At 36.1% G+C, this 21,402-nt stretch overlaps 1 protein-coding gene across 1 annotated transcript in view; it reads right to left on the minus strand.

Moving 5' to 3' along the window:
- Nucleotides 1–21,402, minus strand: part of LOC136039173 (plexin domain-containing protein 2-like) — a 70,500-nt gene that overhangs the window by 14,396 nt on the left and 34,702 nt on the right. The window contains exons 5-8 of the mRNA XM_065722688.1: nt 19,072–19,352; nt 14,715–14,836; nt 8,624–8,784; nt 3,962–4,092 (exon numbers count right to left, since the gene is read on the minus strand). Of these exons, the coding sequence (XP_065578760.1) occupies nt 3,962–4,092; nt 8,624–8,784; nt 14,715–14,836; nt 19,072–19,352 (695 nt within the window). The remainder of the gene's footprint in view (nt 1–3,961; nt 4,093–8,623; nt 8,785–14,714; nt 14,837–19,071; nt 19,353–21,402) is intronic.

Genomic DNA, 21,402 nt, shown 5'->3' on the forward strand with positions numbered 1-21,402 from the left:
AGGTACAGTTATTTGACTTTCTGAGTATTTTGACCAAGATGGCTATTCCAAAATTTTGATCATATATTTTTGGAGGCAGAACAGCTAAAAAGCGAATATGAGGTGGACTGGTTGCCCTCCGACGCCTTTTAACATCCTCCTCAACATACCCTAAAGTTTAAACTTAATACCCTCAGCTGTTCTTGTGATATCACAGATACCTCTTTTTCATAAATAGGATATACAGTGTATCTTTAGATTTTTTAAAAATGTTCCTGAACATTCCCCAAAATATCACCTTAATACCCTTAGTCTTTTTGACCACACCTAGAATCAAACATCCCCCTTTTCATAACGATTAATCCTGCATGTAGTACAGGTCAAATTGTACAATTTACAATCCTTGCCCTGGGGCTATGGGAGGCACTTATTAGACCTTTTGAATGCTTTGAATAAAGTCGTCTTTTCAAAATTTTATCAGCAATGAAGAAAAGGAGCATCTAAAAAGGGCAAGAGGAGCAAGAAGAGCCCACCGATAGCTCTTAAACATCCCAACAAGCACACAAAGAGCGTTTTTTTATTGTGTTCAGCTTCCCTCTTCAAAGCTGTGAGTTATGACACCCTCATACGCATAATTATTTGAGCTTTTGACTATTTTGAACAAGATGTCTATTTCGAAGTTTTGGCCAAATATTTTTGAAGGGAGGGCAACAAAAAAGGGCATGAGGAGCTGGTCACCACCCGATAGCTCTTAAAAATCCCAAAGAGGACACACAAAGTGTTTTTTATTGTGTTCAGCATCCCTCTTCAAAGCTATGAGGGGTTATGACACCCTCAGATGCATAGTTGTTTGAACTTTTAACTATTTTGAACAAGATGTCTATTCCTAAGTTTTGGCCGAATATTTTTGGAGGGAGGGCAACAAAAAATGGCAAGATGAGCTGGTTGCCCACCGATAGCTCTTAAACATCCCAATAAGCACACACACACAGTGTTTTTATTGTGTTCAGCATCCCTCTTCAAAGCCGTGAGGCGTTATGACACCCTCATACGCATAGTTGTTTGAGCTTTTAACTATTTTGAACAAGATGTCTATTTTTAAGTTTTGGCCAAATATTTTTGAAGGGAGGGCAACAAAAGAGGGCAAGAGGAGCTGGTTGCCCACCGATAGCTCTTAAACATCCCAACCAGCATACGCATAATTGTTTGAGCTTTTAACTATTTTGAACAAGATTTTTAAGTTTTGGCCAAATATTTTTAAAGGGAGGGCAACAAAAAGGGCATGATGAGCTGGTCACCACCCGATAGCTCTTAAACATCCCAACCAGCAGACACACAGTGTTTTTTATTGCGTTCAGTATCTCTCTTCAAAGCTGTGAGGCGTTATGACACCCTCATACGCAGTTGCTTCAGCTTTTGACTATTTTGAACAAGATGGCTATTTCCAAGTTTTGGCCCAACGAACAGACAGTGTTTTTTATTGTGTTCGGCGCCCATCTTCAAAGCTGTGAGGCGTTATGACACCCTCATACGCAGTTGCTTCAGCTTTTGACTATTTTGAACAAGATGGCTAATCCCAAGTTTTGGCCCAACGAACAGACAGTGTTTTTTATTGTGTTCAGAACCCCTCTTCAAAGCTGTGAGGCGTTATGACACTCTCATATGCAGTTGCTTCAGCTTTTGACTATTTTGAATAAGATGGCTATTTCTAAGTTTTGGCCCAAAGAACAGACAGTGTTTTTTATTGTGTTCAGAACCCCTTTTCAAAGCTGTGAGGCGTTATGACACCCTCATACGCATAATTATTTGAGCTTTTGACTATTTTGAACAAGATGTCTATTTCTAAGTTTTGGCCAAGTATTTTTAAAGGGAAAGCAACGAAAAGGGCATGAGGAGCTGGTCACCACCCGATAGCTCTTAAACATCCCAAAGAGGACACACAAGGTGTTTTTTATTGTGTTCAGCATCCCTCTTCAAAGCTATGAGGGGTTATGACACCCTCATACGCATAGTTGTTTGAGCTTTTAACCATTTCGAACAAGATGTCTATTCCTAAGTTTTGGCCAAATATTCTTGGAGGGAGGGCAACAAAAAAGGGCAAGATGAGCTGGTTGCCCACCGATAGCTCTTAAACATCCCAACCAGCACACACACAGTGTTTTTTATTCTGAGGCGTTATGACACTCTCATACGCAGTTGCTTCAGCTTCTGACTATTTTGAACAAGATGGCTATTTCTAAGTTTTGGCCAAATACTTTTGAAGGGAGGGCAAAAATAGGGCAGGGTAGGGGCTGCTGGCCCCCCAACCCGTTTCAAAATCTCTCTCAACGTCTTGTAAAAATTTTAACTTAATACCCTCAGCCGTTCTTAAAATAATGCATGTCGTCCTTTTTGTTAAATTGGATGCACAAATTGCCTTTTGATTTAGTATAAGATACCCCTCAACATGTTCTAAAGTTTCACCTTAATGCCCTTAGCCTTTTCGTATAGATTCAGAATAAATGTTTCCTCTATCCCTAATGATAAATCTGCAAATGGGCAAATTACATAATTTACAATCCTCACCCCGAGTCAATGGGGGTGCAGGGGTCAATGGGACCAGTGCTTAGCAGAGGAGCGTCTGAAAAGAACAGGGGTACTGGTTGCCCTCAAATCTCTCTTCAACATCTCAATATACCTTGAAAGTTTGAATTTAATGCCCAAAATAGTTCTTTACATATTGATGATATTCCCTATTTCATAACCAGCAAGCACATAGTGTGTTTTGATTGAGTTTAACATCCCTCTCAAAACTTCCTTAAAGTTCCACTTTAAAATCCTAAGCCTCTTTGGAGACCCAGGATCAAACACGCCCTCTGTTCCAATAAAAATCCTTATATGCTAACAATGGGCATCTTGTATAGCTTATAGCCCTTGCCCCTGAGGTTGGGGGATGTTAACCCTGGAGGCCAAGTTATTTGACCTTTGAATTGGTTTGAACAAAATAGATATCTCAAAATTTTGATCAGATATATTTGGGAAAATGGGCGTTTGACTCTGGAAAAGGGCAATACAACTTTCAATCTCGAATCGAATAAGCCACCTCCAAAGTTTATACGGTCACCCCTTCAATAAAAACCTTATATTTTGACAATGGACAACATGCATAGCTTAAAGCCCTTGTTCAGGGGCTGGGAGGAGGGTTCAACTAAAGAAGCATAGCTATTTGACCTTCGGACTATTGTGAACAAAACGGCTTTCTGGAAGCTTTGATCGGACGTATTTGTGAAAAAAGGGCGCGGGGAGGGGTTGGGTTACCCTCCAATCACTTCCGACTTTTTAAAAAGTAACTAGAGCTTTCGTTTTCAAATTGAATGATTCTCCTACATAGAGTATACATCCACCCCTTCCATAAGAATCTTATACGTTGACATTGGGCTGCTTGCGTAACTTACGGCCCTTACCCCTCGGGCAAATTATGACTGGATCTTTATGGGGGGAAAAGGGCGAGGGGGCTGGTTGCCCCCAACCACATTTGACACTTAAAAAGGCACTAGAACTTCTGATTTCCAATCGAATGAGTCGTCAGTCGTATGCAAGGTTTGATGGTAAAAGTTTTAAGTTAGGTTAAGTTAGGTTGCAAATCTTAGAAATGGGTTAAAAAACTAAGTCAACCTAACCCAACCTATCACCATCAGACCTTGTATAAAGCGGAAAAAGTTGACTGGCAAAGCTGACTGAATCCAAGCAAAGAAAGACTAATTTCGGACATTCACCGACATTATCTAGATTTCGGTAACATATATACATATAAAGAAAAGAAGAAAAAAGGCGAAAATGATAATAAAAACTAACATAAAAGGAGGGAGAAAGAGAAAAGAAAAAAATTGACGAGTGAAAGAACCTAATTAGACCTAATTATTAATCGTTTCTTTTTTTCGTTCATTCGGCAATCACTGAAGTAGGTAAACTTGTTTTTGGCGCAAAAAAGTGAGATTCTTACATCAATTCCTCATATTCATTACATTTTTCAACGGTGTCCAAATGATTTGAATCACAGCCTTTAATAAGCCAATCCTGTCGTTTTCTATCAATACCATCAGAGCAGCGATTTGCGAGAGGACACCAGATGCACTAAAAACGAAACAAAGATCAGGTTCAACTACGATGTAAAATAGAAATAAATAAATTTTAATATACATAATGTAATGAAAATATAGTATATAAATAGTTGCTTCTCGGACAAAGCTGTCTTTCGCATTTCTTTTAACTCGTTTTCTCTATTGTTTCAACTTTGTATTTGTTTGAACAGGATTTACTTGATTAACAAGATTTACAGTGGCGTAATTTCGCCAAAAATCCTGGGGGCAGGGGGATAAAGTTTGATCAAATTTTCCCAAATAAAGTAAAAATGACTGTGAAAAATTAAAAATGAGTCATATAGTACCGTAAAGATAAAGATACACTAAAGAAAACTCCCCCGTTTTTGTGGATGCTTGTATTATGCAAGCTGATCTTAGTTTTGACAAAATTTTTGAGAAAAATAAATTTCAGCTGGGAGGAGGTAAACTAAGGTCTGGGGGGCCGAGGTCTGGAAGGAACAGTTTCCCCTGCCTCATAGCAAACAACACGCCCCTGTTTACAACACCTTCTTAATTCAAAAAGATTTACAACACCTTCTTAATTCAAAAAGACTTACAAAACTGTCCGTATTATAGGCTGTATTATCCACTTTAAGCTATGAAAAATAGCTTGAAACCGACTTGATAGCTTCACCAGCTTGAAGTATCAAAGACCAACAATTAGCGAATATATATGTAGGTCCAAGATATATATGCATACAAATATATTTATAACAATACTCGGCTTTTGATAATTTGTTTTCTTTATTTACTAAGAATTTAGCATACTTTTATTCTGGATCAGGCGTATGCAGATTTTTTTTGGGAGGGGGAGGGGGCAAGAATTAAAAATTTAACAATTTTAATAGGAATTGAACCTTGTTCTGGGACAATGATAATTTCACCTGCCTGAAACATATAGAACCAAGAACTCTAAGTAATTCTCATAAACATTGATAAAAGCTCTAAGTTCACTAACTTTGTAGCTTCTGAAATTTTGGCACCCGAGAGACATCTGAATCCTAAAATAGATTCCAGCGATGTGCCTAGGCCTAGTATATACAGTCCAAAACTTTAGACAGGGTTGAATGTTTTCAAACAAAATGGATCTATTAATTAAAAATGAAGCAATGATTTAGCCCAAATATCCTGAACTAGTTATACATTTAAGGAAAATATTTTTTGCTAGTCGGGGGGGGGGGGGCGAATTAATTCTTTGAGGGTATCCACCAAAAGTACTTCCATATGCTTGTAAGCATGGTTGTAAGTGAAATGAAGGTGAAAGAGCTCATATGGCGTGAGCTCTAGAAAAATTCTAAGAATCAATAGATTGATTTAAAAGGAAATTAAGAGGCTTAATTCCGGTTGGGATTTAAAATAAGAGCTCTGAAACACAAGGTCCTTCTAAATATCAAAATTTTAAGATCCAATCACCCACTCGTAAGTTAAAAATACCTCATTTTTTATAATTTTTCCTCTCCTTTCAACCCCCCCCCCAGATGGTCGAATCGGGGAATACAACACTATCAAGTCAATTTGTGCAGGTCCCTGAACGCCAACCAATTTTCATCGTCCTAGCACATCCAGAAGCCCCAAACTCGCCAAAGCACTGGACCCCCCTAACTCCCCCAAAGAGAGCCGATCCAGTCCGGTTGCGTCAGTCATGTATCTACGACATTTGCTTATTCTACACACCAAGTTTCATCCCGATCTCTCTACTCTAAGCGTTTTCCAAGATTTCCAGTTTCTCCCCTCCAACTCCCCCTAATGTCACCAGATCTGGTCGGGATTTAAAATAAGAACTCTGAGACATGATTTCCTTCTAAATATTACATGTCATTAAGATATGGTCACCCGTTCTTATGTTAAAAATACCTCAATTTTTCTAATTTTTCCGAATTAGCACCCCCCAACTCCCCCAAAGAGAGCGGACCCCTTCCAGTTATGTCAACCACGTATCTAGAGCTTGTGATTATTCTTCCCATCAAGTTTCATCCCGATCTCTCCTCTCTAAGCGTTTTCCAAGATTTCCGGTTTTCAAGATTTCTGTTTCCCCCCTCCAACCCCCATGTCCCCAGATCCGATTCGAATTGAAAATGGAGCATCTGAGACATAAGATCTTTTTATATATCAAGTTTCATTAAGATCCGATCACCCATTCGTAAGATAAAGATACCTCAATTTTCAAGTTTTCCAAGATTTCCAGTTTCCCCCTCAAACTCCCCACGATGTCCCCGGATCTGGTCAGAATTTAAAATGAGAGCTCTGAAGCATAAGATCCTTTTAAATATCAAATTTCATTAAGGTCTGATTACCCGTTCGTAAGTTACAAATACTTCATTTTTTCTAATTTTTTCGAATTAACCCCCCCCCCAAACTCACCCAAAGAGAGTGGATTCGGTCCGATTATGTCAGACACACATCTTGGACTTGTGCTTATTCTTCCCACCAAGTTTCATTCTGATCTTTCCACTCTAAGCCTATTCCAAGATTTCCGGTTCCCCCCAACTCTCCCCCAATGACACTGGATCCGGTCAGGATTTTAAAAAAAGATATCTAAGTTATGAGGTCCTTCTAAATATGAGATTTCATTAAGATCCGATCACTCCTTCGTTAAAAATACCTCAGTTTTTCAAATTTTTCAGAATTAACCCTCCCCCCAACTTCCCCAAAGAGAGCGAATCCGTTCCAGTTAGGTCAATCACGTATCTAGGACTTGTGCTTAGTTTTTCCACCAAGTTTCATCCCAATCACTCCACTCTAAGCGTTTTCCAAGATTTTAAGTTTCCCCCTCCAACTCCCCCCAATTTCACCGGATCTGGTCGGGATTTATAATAAGAGCTCTGAGATAAAATATCCTTCTAAATATCAAGTCTCATTAAGATCCGATCACCCGTTCGTTAGTTAAAAATACCTCTTTTTTCTAATTTTTCCAAATTAACCGTCCCCCCAGTACCCCCCCCCCCCCCCCCCCCCGATGGTTGAATCAGGGAAACGACTATTTCTAATTTAATCTGGTCTTGTCCCTGATACGCCTGCCAAATTTCATCGTCCTAGCTTATCTGGAAGTGCCTAAACTAGCAAAACCGGGACCGAGAGACACAGACCGACAGAATTTGCGATCGCTATATGTCACTTGGTTAATACTAAGTGCCGTAAAAATAAGAGTTAAAACAGAACTTGTGGAACTTAAAAAAAAACTTTTTTCTCAAGCTGGCCAATGGTCTGCATTGCGCAGGTACCAACCTCCTGATTCAATGCCTTCAGCCGAGAGATCAATGCGTGATTGGGGGCAAATCCTCCGACGCTTCTTGTGTTTTTCCCACAGATTTCCAGATACCTATTTAGAGCAGGGTCGACTCTGGCTGAGTTTAAAGGGTCACAACATTGACCCCCGTCCCAAACCAAAGAGTCAGCGACACCAGGAATCGAACCCCTGACCTCAGGATTTCAATTCCAGAGCGCTACCCAATGAGACCCAATGACAAATAGTAAAGACTAGATTGTTTACCGTAAATCTCAAGAACAAAGCAGCAATTAAATACTTATATGACTTAATTTGGAAAATTAGAAACATGAGAATAATATAAACAAACTTCTTGAACTTAAGGCTTTACCTGGAAAGACGAGCTAAGATATCAGGAGCACCATAAGCCAGGACGACCCAAATTCACGTTTTCTTTTACTATGAAGGGCATAGAATTCTGGAATAATTTGGAAAATGAAATGAAAGAAGATTGACAATTCTAGTTATTTTAAAGCGAAATTGAGTAAAAAATTATTGAGTAAGTATGAATTTTAGTTTTGTTTGTTTTGGAGGAGATTGGATTTGATGTAATTTAGGATATAATTGCTTGTTGGTTGACGATTGTGACTCCACAGTATGGACATTGTATGTCCATACTGCTCCTGCAGTATTATTATCTTTCCTTCTTTCTTTATTATTATAGTGAATTTCAAATGATTTTATATGTATGTGTTTTTTACCAGATTCATTCCACGTCAACCGTTTGGTTTTAGGTGAATCATATTGAATTTTGTATGTGGATTGTTGTTATTAAATATATATAAATATCATATATCATATGTAATTTATATGATGCGATCCCTTTTTACATGGTTTTTCTTCTTTTTAAACTAAACTCAAAAACATTCGTCATTTTCTGTTTCTTCTTGAAGATCAGTTTCAATTTCATTTTTCTTCAAATTTTGCTTTAGTAGTCGGTAGTGCGCTGATACTTCAAGTACCAACAGTGTGTCCATATTGCCATTGATTTTTTTTCCTAGCAGAGGTTGGACATCGTCAGATTTAGATCACTGATATACTCGCATACGGCAAAAATAGGGGTTGAAGCAGGTCCTTGTGGAACACCAAATGACAAATAGTAAAGCCTAAATTTTTACCGTAAATTTCAAAAATTAAGCAGCAATTAAATAAATACGTGACTTAATTAAAACTCGAAAAATTAGAAACGCCAGTGTAATATAAAAACACTCATTAAAAAACTGGAATTGTTTCAAAAGGTATATAAGATAGATCCTACCTGAAAACCAATAGTTTCTTTCCCTTGAACGCATTCTGAGCACGTCTTAAGAGAAAGACACGTTGGCAAAGGAGTAAAATACAACAATGTGCCATTTCCAATAAAATAGTTGTCCTTGAAATCCACTTTATGATACATAAAAATGATTTTTCGTCTGACAACTGAAAAAGGAAAATATTACTACGTATAGCATACATATTATCTACTTATAAGTAGATAAATACCCTCCTATAAACTTATATAAACTTCTTGGTGTAGGAAGTTTATAAACTTCCTACACAGATATAAACTTCCTGGTGTAGGAAGTTTAACCCCTCACCCTCTGGAATGTTTGTCTGACTCGTAAAAACGCAACAAAAATGAAACAAAAATTGATGTGTTTTCTAAAGTTTTTTTTTGTAATCCCTCAAAACATCCTGGATACGACCCTGGTTGTTACACCTAGAAATGCAATGCATGTTACATAGAGGGTTACAGAGAAGTTCTCCCGGAGAGCAAAGATCATATCAGTGTATTTGTTTTCGGAAGCTAATAAGTGAGTATGTGCTTTTTTTCTCTAAAATCAAGCAACTATTGCAAGTGAAATTTATTACATAGCTGGGTAAGTATATTCTCTTTTGCCTCACGTCCAGGATTTAAACCGGAATATACGAGATTTTTTTTGGGGGGGGGGAGGAGGGGACTTAGTATTTTGAAGAAAGGGGACAGATTATTTTTTCTACAGGACTCATGAAAGAACATAAAATAAGACTGTTTTTCTTTTTTGTAGTGTCTGTCATCTGATAGGCTCTTTAGAAAGTCAATAATAACACGGTATATTAATAAAATCAACAGATTATTTTTTCTACCGTACTCACGAAAGAACATACGATAAGACTGTAGTCTTATCGTATATTAAATAAAAAAAAACAAGTTTTTTTTAAATGAAAGTAAGGAGCGACATTAAAACTTAAAACGAACAGAAATTACTCCGTATATGAAAGGGGCTTTTCCTCCTCGACACCCCGCTCCTTACGCTAAAGTTTTTTATTGTTTTGAAAAGTAGAGTTGCGAGAAAGAATCAAACTTTAGCGCAAGGAGCGGGGTGTCGAGGAGGAAAAGCCCCTTTCATATACGGAGTAATTTCTGTTCGTTTTAAGTTTTAATGTCGCTCCTTACTTTCATTTAAAAAAACTTGTTTTTTTTTATTTAATTTCTGAAAGTTTTTGAATTAATGCATGTCTGATTTTGGCTCTCCGTACATAAATTACTAAAATGAAATTTGCATATTCATTCTTTTTTTGGCTAAATGGCTTTCTCTTAGTTTTAATCAGACGATTTTGAGAAATAAGGGATGGGGAAGGAGGTCTAGTTGCCCTCCAATTTTTCGGTTACTCAAAAAGGCAACTAGATCTTTTAATTTTTAACGAACGTTTTTATTAGTAAAAAAAACTTAACTTAAGAATTAACTTACGTAACAAACGTACATAACTTACGTAACTTACGTTACGTTTTATCCCAATTCTTTAAGAATGACCCCTGAATCAGAAAGGCCGTAGAATAAATAGTTGAAATTATTAAAAAAAAATTTAGCATAAAGAGCGAAGTATTTATCTCCTCCTAAATACCTCGCTCTTTATGCTAAAGTATTTTTAGAACCCTTCATATGCGTAATAATCTCTGTTCGTTTTAAGTTTTAATGCTTCTCCTTACTTTCAATCGAAAAAACTTTTTCATGTTTATATTTTCTTTTTTTTTTTATAGTAATGCTAGAAAGTCCTGCGCCCTTTTCATTGAATTTCTCTTCCCCCATGAAATACTCCTCCAAGGAAAGATCCTCCCATATAGCCCCCTCCCCTGAACCCCACACCCAAACCAAAAAAATCCCCCTGATAACGTCGGTACACTTCCCAGTAACCATTACTGTATGTAAACATTGGTCAAAGTTTGTAACTTGCAGCCCCTCCCCCAGGGACTGTGGGGGGTAAGTCATCCCCAAAGACATAGTTATTATGGTTTTCGACTATGCGGAACAAAATGGCTATCTCAAAATTTTGATCCGTTGACTTTGGGAAAAAATGAGCGTGGGAGGGGGCCTAGGTGCCCTCCATTTTTTTTGGTCACTTAAAAAGGGCACTAGAACTTTTCATTTCCGTTAGAATGAGCCCTCTTGCCACACTCTAGGACCAATTGGTCGATACGATGACCCCTGGGGAAAAAACAAAAAAAAACAAAAAACAAATAAACACGCACCCGTGATTTGTCTTCTGGCAAAAAATACGAAATTCCACATTTTTGTAGATTGGACCTTGGAATTTTTACTATTGGGTTCTCTGATACGCTGAATGCGATGGTGTAATTTTCGTTAAGATTCTGTGACTTTTAGGGGGTGTTACCCCCTATTTTCCAAAATAAGGCAAATTTTCTCAGGCTCGTAACTTTTGATGACAAAGACTAAATTTGATGAAATTTATATATTTAAAATCAGCATAAAAATCCGATTCTTTTGATATATCTTTTAGTATCGAAATTCCGTTTTTTAGAGTTTCGTTTACTATTGAGCCGGGTCGCTCCTTACAACAGTTCGTTACCACGAACTGTTTGATTAGTCATTTTGTAATGTTAGTCATCTGATATGCTCTTTAGCAAGTCAGTAATAATACGGTATATTAATAAAATCAATAAAATATTGATAAAAATAGATATTAATAAAAAATCTATAACAGTAACCAATAATCATTAACAAAAGTAAAAACAGAGAATAAAAAAGGAAAATCGATAAGGGAAAAGAGCATGAGTGATACAAACATGAATCTCGACTGTAGTAACCAAGAAGGCGATAGGTTAGAGCGCATAGGCTTTGTAGGAAGGGGAGGACTGTGTGTGTTGAGCTTAAAGTTAGGTTAGCAATGAATAAAAATCAATAATAGTAATTTATATTGATGAAAACCATTAAAATATTGAGAAAATTGATATACTGGTAAAACAGATATTGACAAAAACCAATAATAATAATAATCAATAATCACTAAAAATAGGGAAAAATCCATGAGGAGAAAGAAAGATAATGTTGAAGGCCTTAATTTTGACGGACACATATGGAGAAGGAAGGTTTTAAGGCCTAAGTCCCTTTACACTCCAAATTGTTTATGCTCCTGCCTAATTTTCTTCCAAATTTTACCCCTCCCCAAAATGAATATATGCGTGAATGTTGAGGCCTTGAAACACCAACTCGGACAAACCCCCAAACAGTATTCTTGTCGATTTGTTCAGACACAAAAGTCTATACACAATACGAATTTGTTTATTCGAAAAGTGAAGACAAGTAAGCGGAACATATAAAAACGTAATATGGACACTATCTATAATTATTCCACTAGTAAGATTGAATTATGGTTACAGACACTTAAAGATTTATTCAGTACTTGACATTAAGCTAGTTTTCAATTGCTTTTTATTTTTACTTAATTTACTTGTCGCACACCCTGTCTAAAATTAAAACACCTTAAACATGTGTAACTTCATCTATAGTTATTAGTAGAATTATTCAATCTAGATTTACGTAGAATTTCAAGTTATTGAGAGGAATTGTAGATAAGAGTTTGGATCATACTAAATACTCTAATTAGATCTTTTGAAGGAAAAGTCGTACTCAGCGTAATTTTAAAACCAAGACATCCAATTGATCTTACTTCTTTGGGAGTTTGTTGTCGACTGGCTCCATGCTTATCATCTCTGAGATTTTTATACTTCATAAAAATATTTGTAAAACGGAAAAAGGTGGAGGGGGCAAAAATATCTTTTTTCCGTACTGGATATTCTAGAAACATTTGCTACTACACTAAAATTTTCGCCCCGTTTAAGATACTATTTTTAGCATAATGTCCGCTTAATAGTCAAATTAACGCCTTGGAAACCAAATATCCTATAAACGATATTTCCTATATTTTTATATAATAATCCCTAGTTGCTCTTTTGACTACTACTAAAGCTAATAACAACTCACTGCAGCATCAAGTCACCTAAGGCGAACACAACTACGCACGCTCCTCCTTCATCCCTGTCTATTAAAAGCCTCCCTCTTTACACCCTCCCAATAAATTCTAATCCCCCCATTCACCACCCCACTCGGGAAACGACTAGCTTTATGTTTGAACCTAGATAGTTGGTCGAGAAGGACGATTTTTGGCAATGTCATCCTTCAGCCGCAGAACGTGCCCAAGCCATCTCAACCTTTCTCTCATTATAGCCCTAGAAACCGGGATTGAACCACATTTTTCATACAGCTTACTGTTTGAGATAAGGTCAGTCATACTGGTACCCAAACTAATCCGTAGATAACGTGCCCAAGCCATCTCAACCTTTCTCTCATTATAGCCCTAGAAACCGGGATTGAACCATATTTTGTATACAGCTTACTGTTTGAGATAAGGTCAGTCATACTGGTACCCAAACTAATCCGTAGATAACGTGCCCAAGCCATCTCAACCTTTCTCTCATTATAGCCCTAGAAACCGGGATTGAACCATATTTTGTATACAGCTTACTGTTTGAGATAAGGTCAGTCATACTGGTACCCAAACTAATCCGTAGATAACGTGCCCAAGCCATCTCAACCTTTCTCTCATTATAGCCCTAGAAACCGGGATTGAACCATATTTTGTATACAGCTTACTGTTTGAGATAAGGTCAGTCATACTGGTACCCAAACTAATCCGTAGATAACGTGCCCAAGCCATCTCAACCTTTCTCTCATTATAGCCCTAGAAACCGGGATTGAAAAAATATTTTGTATACATCTTACTGTTTGAGATAAGGTCAGTCATACTGGTACCCAAACTAATCCGTAGATAACGTGCCCAAGCCATCTCAACCTTTCTCTCATTATAGCCCTAGAAACCGGGATTGAACCACATTTTTCATACAGCTTACTGTTTGAGATAAGGTCAGTCATACTGTTACCCAAACTAATCCATAGATAACTTCTTTGGAGCACCCATACTTCAATACCGTATTTGACCACTGTCATCACTGTAGCTTTCAATATTCTAATCTTGGTTCGCAGACTTATCTTCCTATTTTTACAATCTTTTTTCAACTGTGAAAAATACCCTGAGCCTTAGCTATTATATTTTTAACACATTCACAGCGCCCACCACCATTTTTACTAATAATAATACCAAGGTAAGTGAAGTTATCTACTTGATTGATCTTCTCCTTACCCGATATCACTTATTACCCGATATGCTCGATATTACCCGACATACCTTTACTTATTTCCAGTCTTAGCAGCTATGTCTTCTTAACATAAATTTTTAAACCTATTCTTGCATCCTAAACTCGCAAAAGATGTTCATTCAGAGATCTCCTTAGAACAAAGTCCATTTAGAGAAATTTGATAAACCAAAATAAATTTCGCATTATAAAAAAGGTAAAGGATGCGGCAATAGACCCTTAAGGTCCGAACCGGCGGTGCTGATCTCCGTCTCAAGGCCCTTGAGCAAGGAAGTGCAATGGGGGGGGATAAAGTAAATAAAACACAAATTGGAAGAAACTGAAACTTCCAATTGCCATAAAAACCGAAAAACATGGGTCAGACAAATTGATTGAACTTGACCTTTAATCTCATTTTGACATACAATGTCAGGTAACGCCTTTTAGATTATTACAGCCGAGTTGTTTGTCTTAAAACTGAAATTAGGTTAGCATTATCAGTAATATAAACAAGCAAGAAACAGGTGGCACAGATAAAGAATTTCTTAGAAAGGGCTAAGGGAGTGAAGCTGAAACTTTCAGGACACGATGAACTGAATCAAGAAGTACTATATGGATGCTTCTTATCAAAAGAACCTCTGTAATATCTCAGGAACGTATAAGGCTATTAAGACGAAACTTCCAGGGTGTGTTAAACTAAATCAAAAGACACTATGCAAATCCAGGTTGTCCAAAGCTCGCGCCGGCAATATCTTGCAGACCAAACAGCTAACAGCTAAGTTTATTAAGTCGAAACTTTTAGAGTATGTTAAAATAAATCAAAAGACGGTATGTACATCCATTTTGTAAGAAAGAACATATCTGAAATATCAAAGGAAAACCAAAACGATTTACTCACAAAATAGTGTTTTTTCTATAATATAGGCATCAGATAAACCTACACGAACGGGATGCTTATCGTCATTGATGTCTGTTATATTCACAGGCACATCTTTGTACACAAATAAAACTTCACCGGTACTAAAAAAAAAGAACAGATATAAACATATAAAATATATACATATATAACATATTAACATATAAGATATTAAATTTTCTGTATATTATAAATAAGAATTTGCTATTAATTTTATTCAGAAGAAAAATATTTTTTCAGAACAATTTCGTCTTCGGAAGAAGGCCACAATTCTTAGTTTTTGGGAAAATTCCGATCTCTGGAAACAATTATAATACACAACCTTTCTTTTAGAGTTAATGTAGCTGTCCACGGTCTACTCACAAAATGTGTAACTTTCTTGTTTACTATCGAGTGTTTACTCACTTTCTCCACTCGCTTTCTGTCTACTGACTGAATTATCGTGTTTATACACACTTACAGTTGCAGTTTTTAAGACACCATTTTCTCATTGTACTTCACTTTTATAGGTTACTTGACTTAATTTTCTTGCTCAACAGGATCTCCAACGTAGAGGGACCTGATTGAATAGACCACCAGTATTCTCCGAATGGCCCTGTACAGGGTTAATAATAGCACCTAATGCGAGTGGATACTGTGGCTGTCAAGGCTTTGAATTATTACACGAGCCCATCTAATGCATGACCACCCTCGAGGATGTTGTCAACTATTTTCCAACAACAGTTAAAATTGGGTTGAAAACATAAAACTTTAGATCCACGTCTGTGTCAATTTTCTAACTGTTCAAATGATGGTATAAACTACTTTCACCAGTGGCACTAATGGCCACCCAATGTCCAACCAGTAAGATTGTATAAGATTGTACCCCTTGGGGATGTGATATCACCTCAGAGGTAATACATAGTTTCGTCGGTTTAGTCAGTGCTACGTAAAACTCTCTTTTTCATTCTTATAATGCTAGTATTTTTGGATTGTGTTTGTATTCTGCAAGAATGACGCCTTATTTTATCTTAAAGTGGTGTATAATACTTCCATACGCCTTCCATATGAATTCCATCACTATGCTAACACCACTTAAATTTTGGTGAATTCTCATTTGCCAATATTGTCCTCCCCAGGACAATAGTCCTTCCCAGGAAGTTACCTCATGGTAAACTCCTATTTCGCTATTTCCTATTTCCCTAAGTCCTCCCCAGAAGGATACCTCTATTTCGCTAGGTGCACTCATCTGACAGCAAACTGTTTGCGGTGTTATGTTTTTCTGTTTGAGGTTTTCGATGGGGCCTCATTAAAATAGATATTGTGGCTGAAAGATTCTTGTTTTACTGCATTAGCCTGTCTAAAGCATGGCCTTCCTCAAGGACATTGTCAGCCATTTTCCAAGATAAAGTTAAATTGGGTTGAAAACATAGTATTTGGATACTTCTACTTTAGATCATCGTCTCCGTCAATTATATTTCTGCTCAAATGATGGTGAGAACTGTTTTCACCAGTGACACTATTATTGGTCACCCCTTATTCCTCCAGTTAGATTGTGAGGTAATGCTTTATACTTCGTGAGGCAATTCCATTACTCACTTTTATTTTTCGACATTTGCTTGATGATGCTCGATTTCTTAGACATACGTTCATCTCAGAGGTAAGAGGTAGCTTCGTTGGTTTGGTCACTAGGCCGAGTTTAGTCAACTACATAAAACTTTCTTTTTCATTCTTATAAAACCAACATTCGTTGGTTTGGTCACTACGTCGAGTTCGGTCGGCTACAAAAAAACTTCCTTTTTCAGTTTTAGGTTTGGTCACTACGTCGAGTTTTGGTCGGCTATATAAAACTTTCCTTTTCATTCTTATAACGCAAACATTCGTTGGTTTGGTCACTACGTCGAGTTTGGTCGGCTACATAAAACTTTCTGTTTCATTCTTATAAAACCAGCATTCGTTGGTTTGGTCACTACGTCGAGTTTGGTCGGCTATATAAAACTTCCTTTTTCATTCTTATAACGGAAGCATTCGTTGGTTTGGTCACTACGTCGAGTTTGGTCGGCTACATAAAACTTCTTTTTCATTCTTATAATGCCAGCATTCGTTGGTTTGGTCACTGCGTCGAGTTTCGTCGGCTATATAGAACTTTTTTTTCATTTTTATAACTCATCATTCGTTGGTTTGGTAACTAAATCGAGTTTGGTCGGCTATATAAAACTTTTTTTTCATTCTTATAACGCAAGCATTCGTTGGTTTGGTCACGTCGAGTTTGGTCGGCTACATAAAACTTCTTTTTCATTCTTATTATGCCAGCATTCGTATTATGCTAATACTACCGAAATTTGTGCGAATTTTCAATGTTGGACAAATGTTGACAAATTCTCAATTTGTCAATGTTTCATTTATATGGTTACCTGTTTCCCTGCGTGAATTCATCTGATTATAAGACGATTGTGGCCTTATGTGATCCTGTTTAAAGTTTTTGATCCCGATTTAACTGAGGTTGATTGAGGTGTTTGAAAATATGTATGTTCTAAACTATGTGTTGACATATATATGTATAATATGTATGTTTGTTTAAATACGTAGTATATATGTTTAATATATAATAAGTAATATAGATGCATATTATAAAAATATTTAATATATATGTTTGTTTAAATAATGTTATATATGTAATTATGCATGTTTACATACATAGTTAAACTATGCTTAACTTTGTATGTTCTATATATACATAGTTTATTAGGTATGCTATACATAGCTGAACAATGGATGTTCTACTTTTTTTTCTCTTTTAGGTATCATCTTTTAATAGAAATAAAGTAACGAAGGGAATTTCAAATTGGGCTTCCATAATCCACTTAGAATCGAGCAAAATGAATTTGCACTAGAATATCACTAGAACCAGTTTTGTTTCACTAGAACCAGTTTTGTTTCACTAGAATATCACTAAAACCAGTTTTATTTCACTAGAATATCACTAGAACCGGTTTTGTTCCACCAGAATATCTTTTAGAGTTGGATATTTGCTTAGTTATCATTTTTGAATTTCATAAATGATGGCATTAATGGCGGCTTTAAATGGTGCCATCTCTTCTTTTCTTTCTTATAATTTAAGGCAACGCTTGTATATCAGCCGCGTCCTCATCTACTTTTTTCGGCCGAAGTTGGCCAAGGACCATCAGAAAACAACCAATCATTTCAAACCTTGATAGGGTGGGAACAAAACGACCCTATTTGGGCAGACATTGATTAATTACCAATTTTGACGCCACATTGCAAAATGAAAAATTGAAAAAAAAAATTAAAATGACAACAAGGCTTTAGTAAGCTAGACTGTGAAAAAAAAAAATCGGTTTTACAACGATTTCAAAAAGATAATAGCCCAAATCAGTTGACAAAAAGCAATATCCATATAAAAAAAAATCCACCTGAATATGCTAACTGTAATGCTAACAAGGTCATTACAGGCTTTATATATAGTATGATAACCAGTTTTGTCAGCAATACGCGCATTGTCAAGATTAGTCCAAAATTACACGTTTTTGGGCACTTTTGCAAGATTTAGACAATTTTAACTGCAGAAGAATTGTCAGATCATTTTTAATTAAATCTGAGTATAAAGAATTTAGTGAGTATACCCAAATTTATACTCAAATTTAATTAAAAATGATCTAACAAAATATTTTACTAAACCGATTTATAATAGTACTGAACCAACTACGAAAAGGCCTTTGAGACAGGCTGCTAAACAAGCAAGATTAGCTTTAAGAAATTGCATCTAATCATTTTATTCTCTTCAGTTTGAATGAGCTTATATTCCATTTCATTCTTTTCGCCAGTCCTGGTTGAACTTCGTTGAAGTAAGGATGCTAGGGCTATTTTTTAAAAAAAAGTTTTTTTAAAAAGTGTTTTTAATTATTCAGTTTTAATCCTCACAATTTGATGTAAGTTCTTTTTTATATATATATATATATATATATATATATATATATATATATATATATATATATATATATATATATATATATATATTCTCTCTTATTCTTGTATTGTGCTGAAGACGACCCTTGGACATAGGGCCGAAATATCTACAGAAATAATTTCCACTGTCTTGAAATTTTCCCTATTGTCTCTACGTTGTATTTGTTTTGTTATAGAAAGGCAGTGTGGTCTTCGTCGCTATTTTCGCTTTACCCTAAGGTCACTGAGTGTTATGGTTTCAATCAGGGGTCATAAGAGTTATATTTTTAGACCATATGAGATTCAACACTTAAAAGTGATGCATTTCATTGACAATAATTTAAAAAAAAAAGTAAAAAAAAAACAACACAAAAATAACAGAAAGAAAACTTACTTCTTCAAAATTAGCTGGAAAGTAAAACTTCCTAAATCAGTTCGGTTATGAATAACAACTTGATCCCACTGAACAGTTAGCGCCGTTCCATTATCCTTATATCGTATTGACGAATTAGGATTAGACATAGTGTCAAAATCAGCCAATAGGGGAGCAGCATACTGCGTTGCGGCCAACCAGGGGTGTAAGTAATCTCCCATGTACAGAAAACCACCAGTGGCAATTGTAACGTTGTTGACAATGTGACCATAAAACGGGAAATCAAATGTGACGTATATTGTCTAAAAACAGAAAAAGGAAGATCTATAAAGGTTGTCCAAAAGCCTAGATGCATATATACAGAAGAAGAAACGGCAATAAGAGACTGAGGTTGTGAAGCCTGTCACTGGGACTGTGAAGCCAGAATTAAGTGCATTTTTCAGACCGCATATTCAGATTTCAGGTTTTTCCCAAATGCCTATTTAAAATTCAGTGTAAAATCTAACATGAACAGTTTTTCTATAATTGCACCTCGAAGCATAGAAGTTGCTAAATTTCCAACTTAGGAGATGGGGAGAAAAACGGTTCAGTTTCATTGCAACATGCCGTTGTAGTGCTACCTCTACTGTCAAACCATCACAGCATCAAGCCACATGAGACCATATAAGTTCACTCTTCTTTTCCATTCGAATCTACATACTTGCAGAAGCTCATTCTTAGTAATGAAGTTCCTACTTGGTATAGATTTATTTTCTCTTATAACCTCTCCCCACTCCGTTCAAGGACGTTCCCATCTTGGTTTAGCCCCTGCTGCATTTAAAAAAGAACAGTTTTTCAAAAAAATAACAATTTTTCAAAAGAGAACGCTTCGAAGACGATTGGATCCTCCACGCATTCTAAGATTAGCTGGCCAGTTCAACAAAACTGATTAATTAAAACATCACTGAAATGACACATCTTTCAAATAGATGTTATTTAACGCGACCTTAAAGCTGCGTGTTTTAAACGAGTTAATTCTTAAATTAACTTTCTTAAATTAATTCTTAAATTAATAAATTAATTTTAATAATAAATTAAATTAATAAATTGAATTAAATTAATTTTTTAAATTAATAAATTAAATTGATTTTAATTCTTAAATTAACTTTAAAGATATTCTTAAAGCTAACTTACTTCCAACATAGAAAATAGAAAAAATTTGATTTAAAAATTAATGACTCAAAATTAAATTACATTAGATTTCGTAATCTATTTTAACTGACGTATATGTTGATTTAAATCATATAAATGCAAACCTTCTATTTTTTGGCAGTATTATATTCTAAACTCTCCCATTTCATATCCAAACTGTTCTTGGAATGTCCGTATCGAGTTCTTATCCTTAAGTTTACCAAAGTGTTAAAAGACGTATAAAAATTTGGTTTTTAAAACCGCCTAGACGTCTGGCTGATTACTGACTTAAAATGAAATTTTAAAAATTTTAGCATAACAGAAAACTTTAATCTTCCGGATATTAAAATGCTTCTTGATTAAAAAAAAAAGAAAAAAAAAAAAAAAAAAAAAAAAAAAAAAAAAAAAAAAAAACAAACAAAAAAAACATAGCAGTAGGGACTATCGCCATATGGATATAACAATACCCTTTCGAGAGTATTAGGAGAAATTAATCCCTCCCTCCCTAAGAAAAACTGTCATTTAGAATTTGAAACCGATCCCCCAGTGGTGAGATAAAACAGGATAGACTTGCCACAACTTTAACTTGAATATATTCATTTATCGAGCAGAAAAGATTCCCCTTCCTTCCTATTGCCACCACAGCAGCCATCACTGCTTTAACATCGAACCCGCCGCCATGATTGTCAAACAGAGAAGATTGCGTTGGCTTGGCTGTGTCCTTAGAAGACCCAATAACCGCATCATAAGGCAAGTGCTTCTAGCTGCCCCGCTGCCAGATTGACGCAGGCGACCTGGCGGTCAATTGAGGAATTGGTGGGCTACCAAAACTACTAAAAACGACCTCTACCCCGTTGGCGGATTTCGAAGGTTTGGCAGAAAGTGGGAGAGCTGCTGGCTCCGGTTTGCTGAAGAACTGGTACAAGATCGCGACAAATGGGAGTCAACCATACGTAGTTTTCTAGATACAGGTGAGGCGTCCCCGTCTAGTCTCGCAACAAGTAAAAGTAATTACCTCCCTTCCCGTTAGTCAAATTCTTTATCCATACAAAAAAATCATAAGTAAAAAAAAGTCAAATATTCGCTTACCTCCACAAATACAAATTTTAGCTTTACATCTATTTTCAATATTTGTCTATTACCGACGGTAAAAAGCGAAACATCAGAATCAAACCGATCACT

The sequence above is a fragment of the Artemia franciscana genome, chromosome 19 (assembly GCF_032884065.1).
Source record: "Artemia franciscana chromosome 19, ASM3288406v1, whole genome shotgun sequence".
Taxonomy (NCBI): domain Eukaryota; kingdom Metazoa; phylum Arthropoda; class Branchiopoda; order Anostraca; family Artemiidae; genus Artemia; species Artemia franciscana.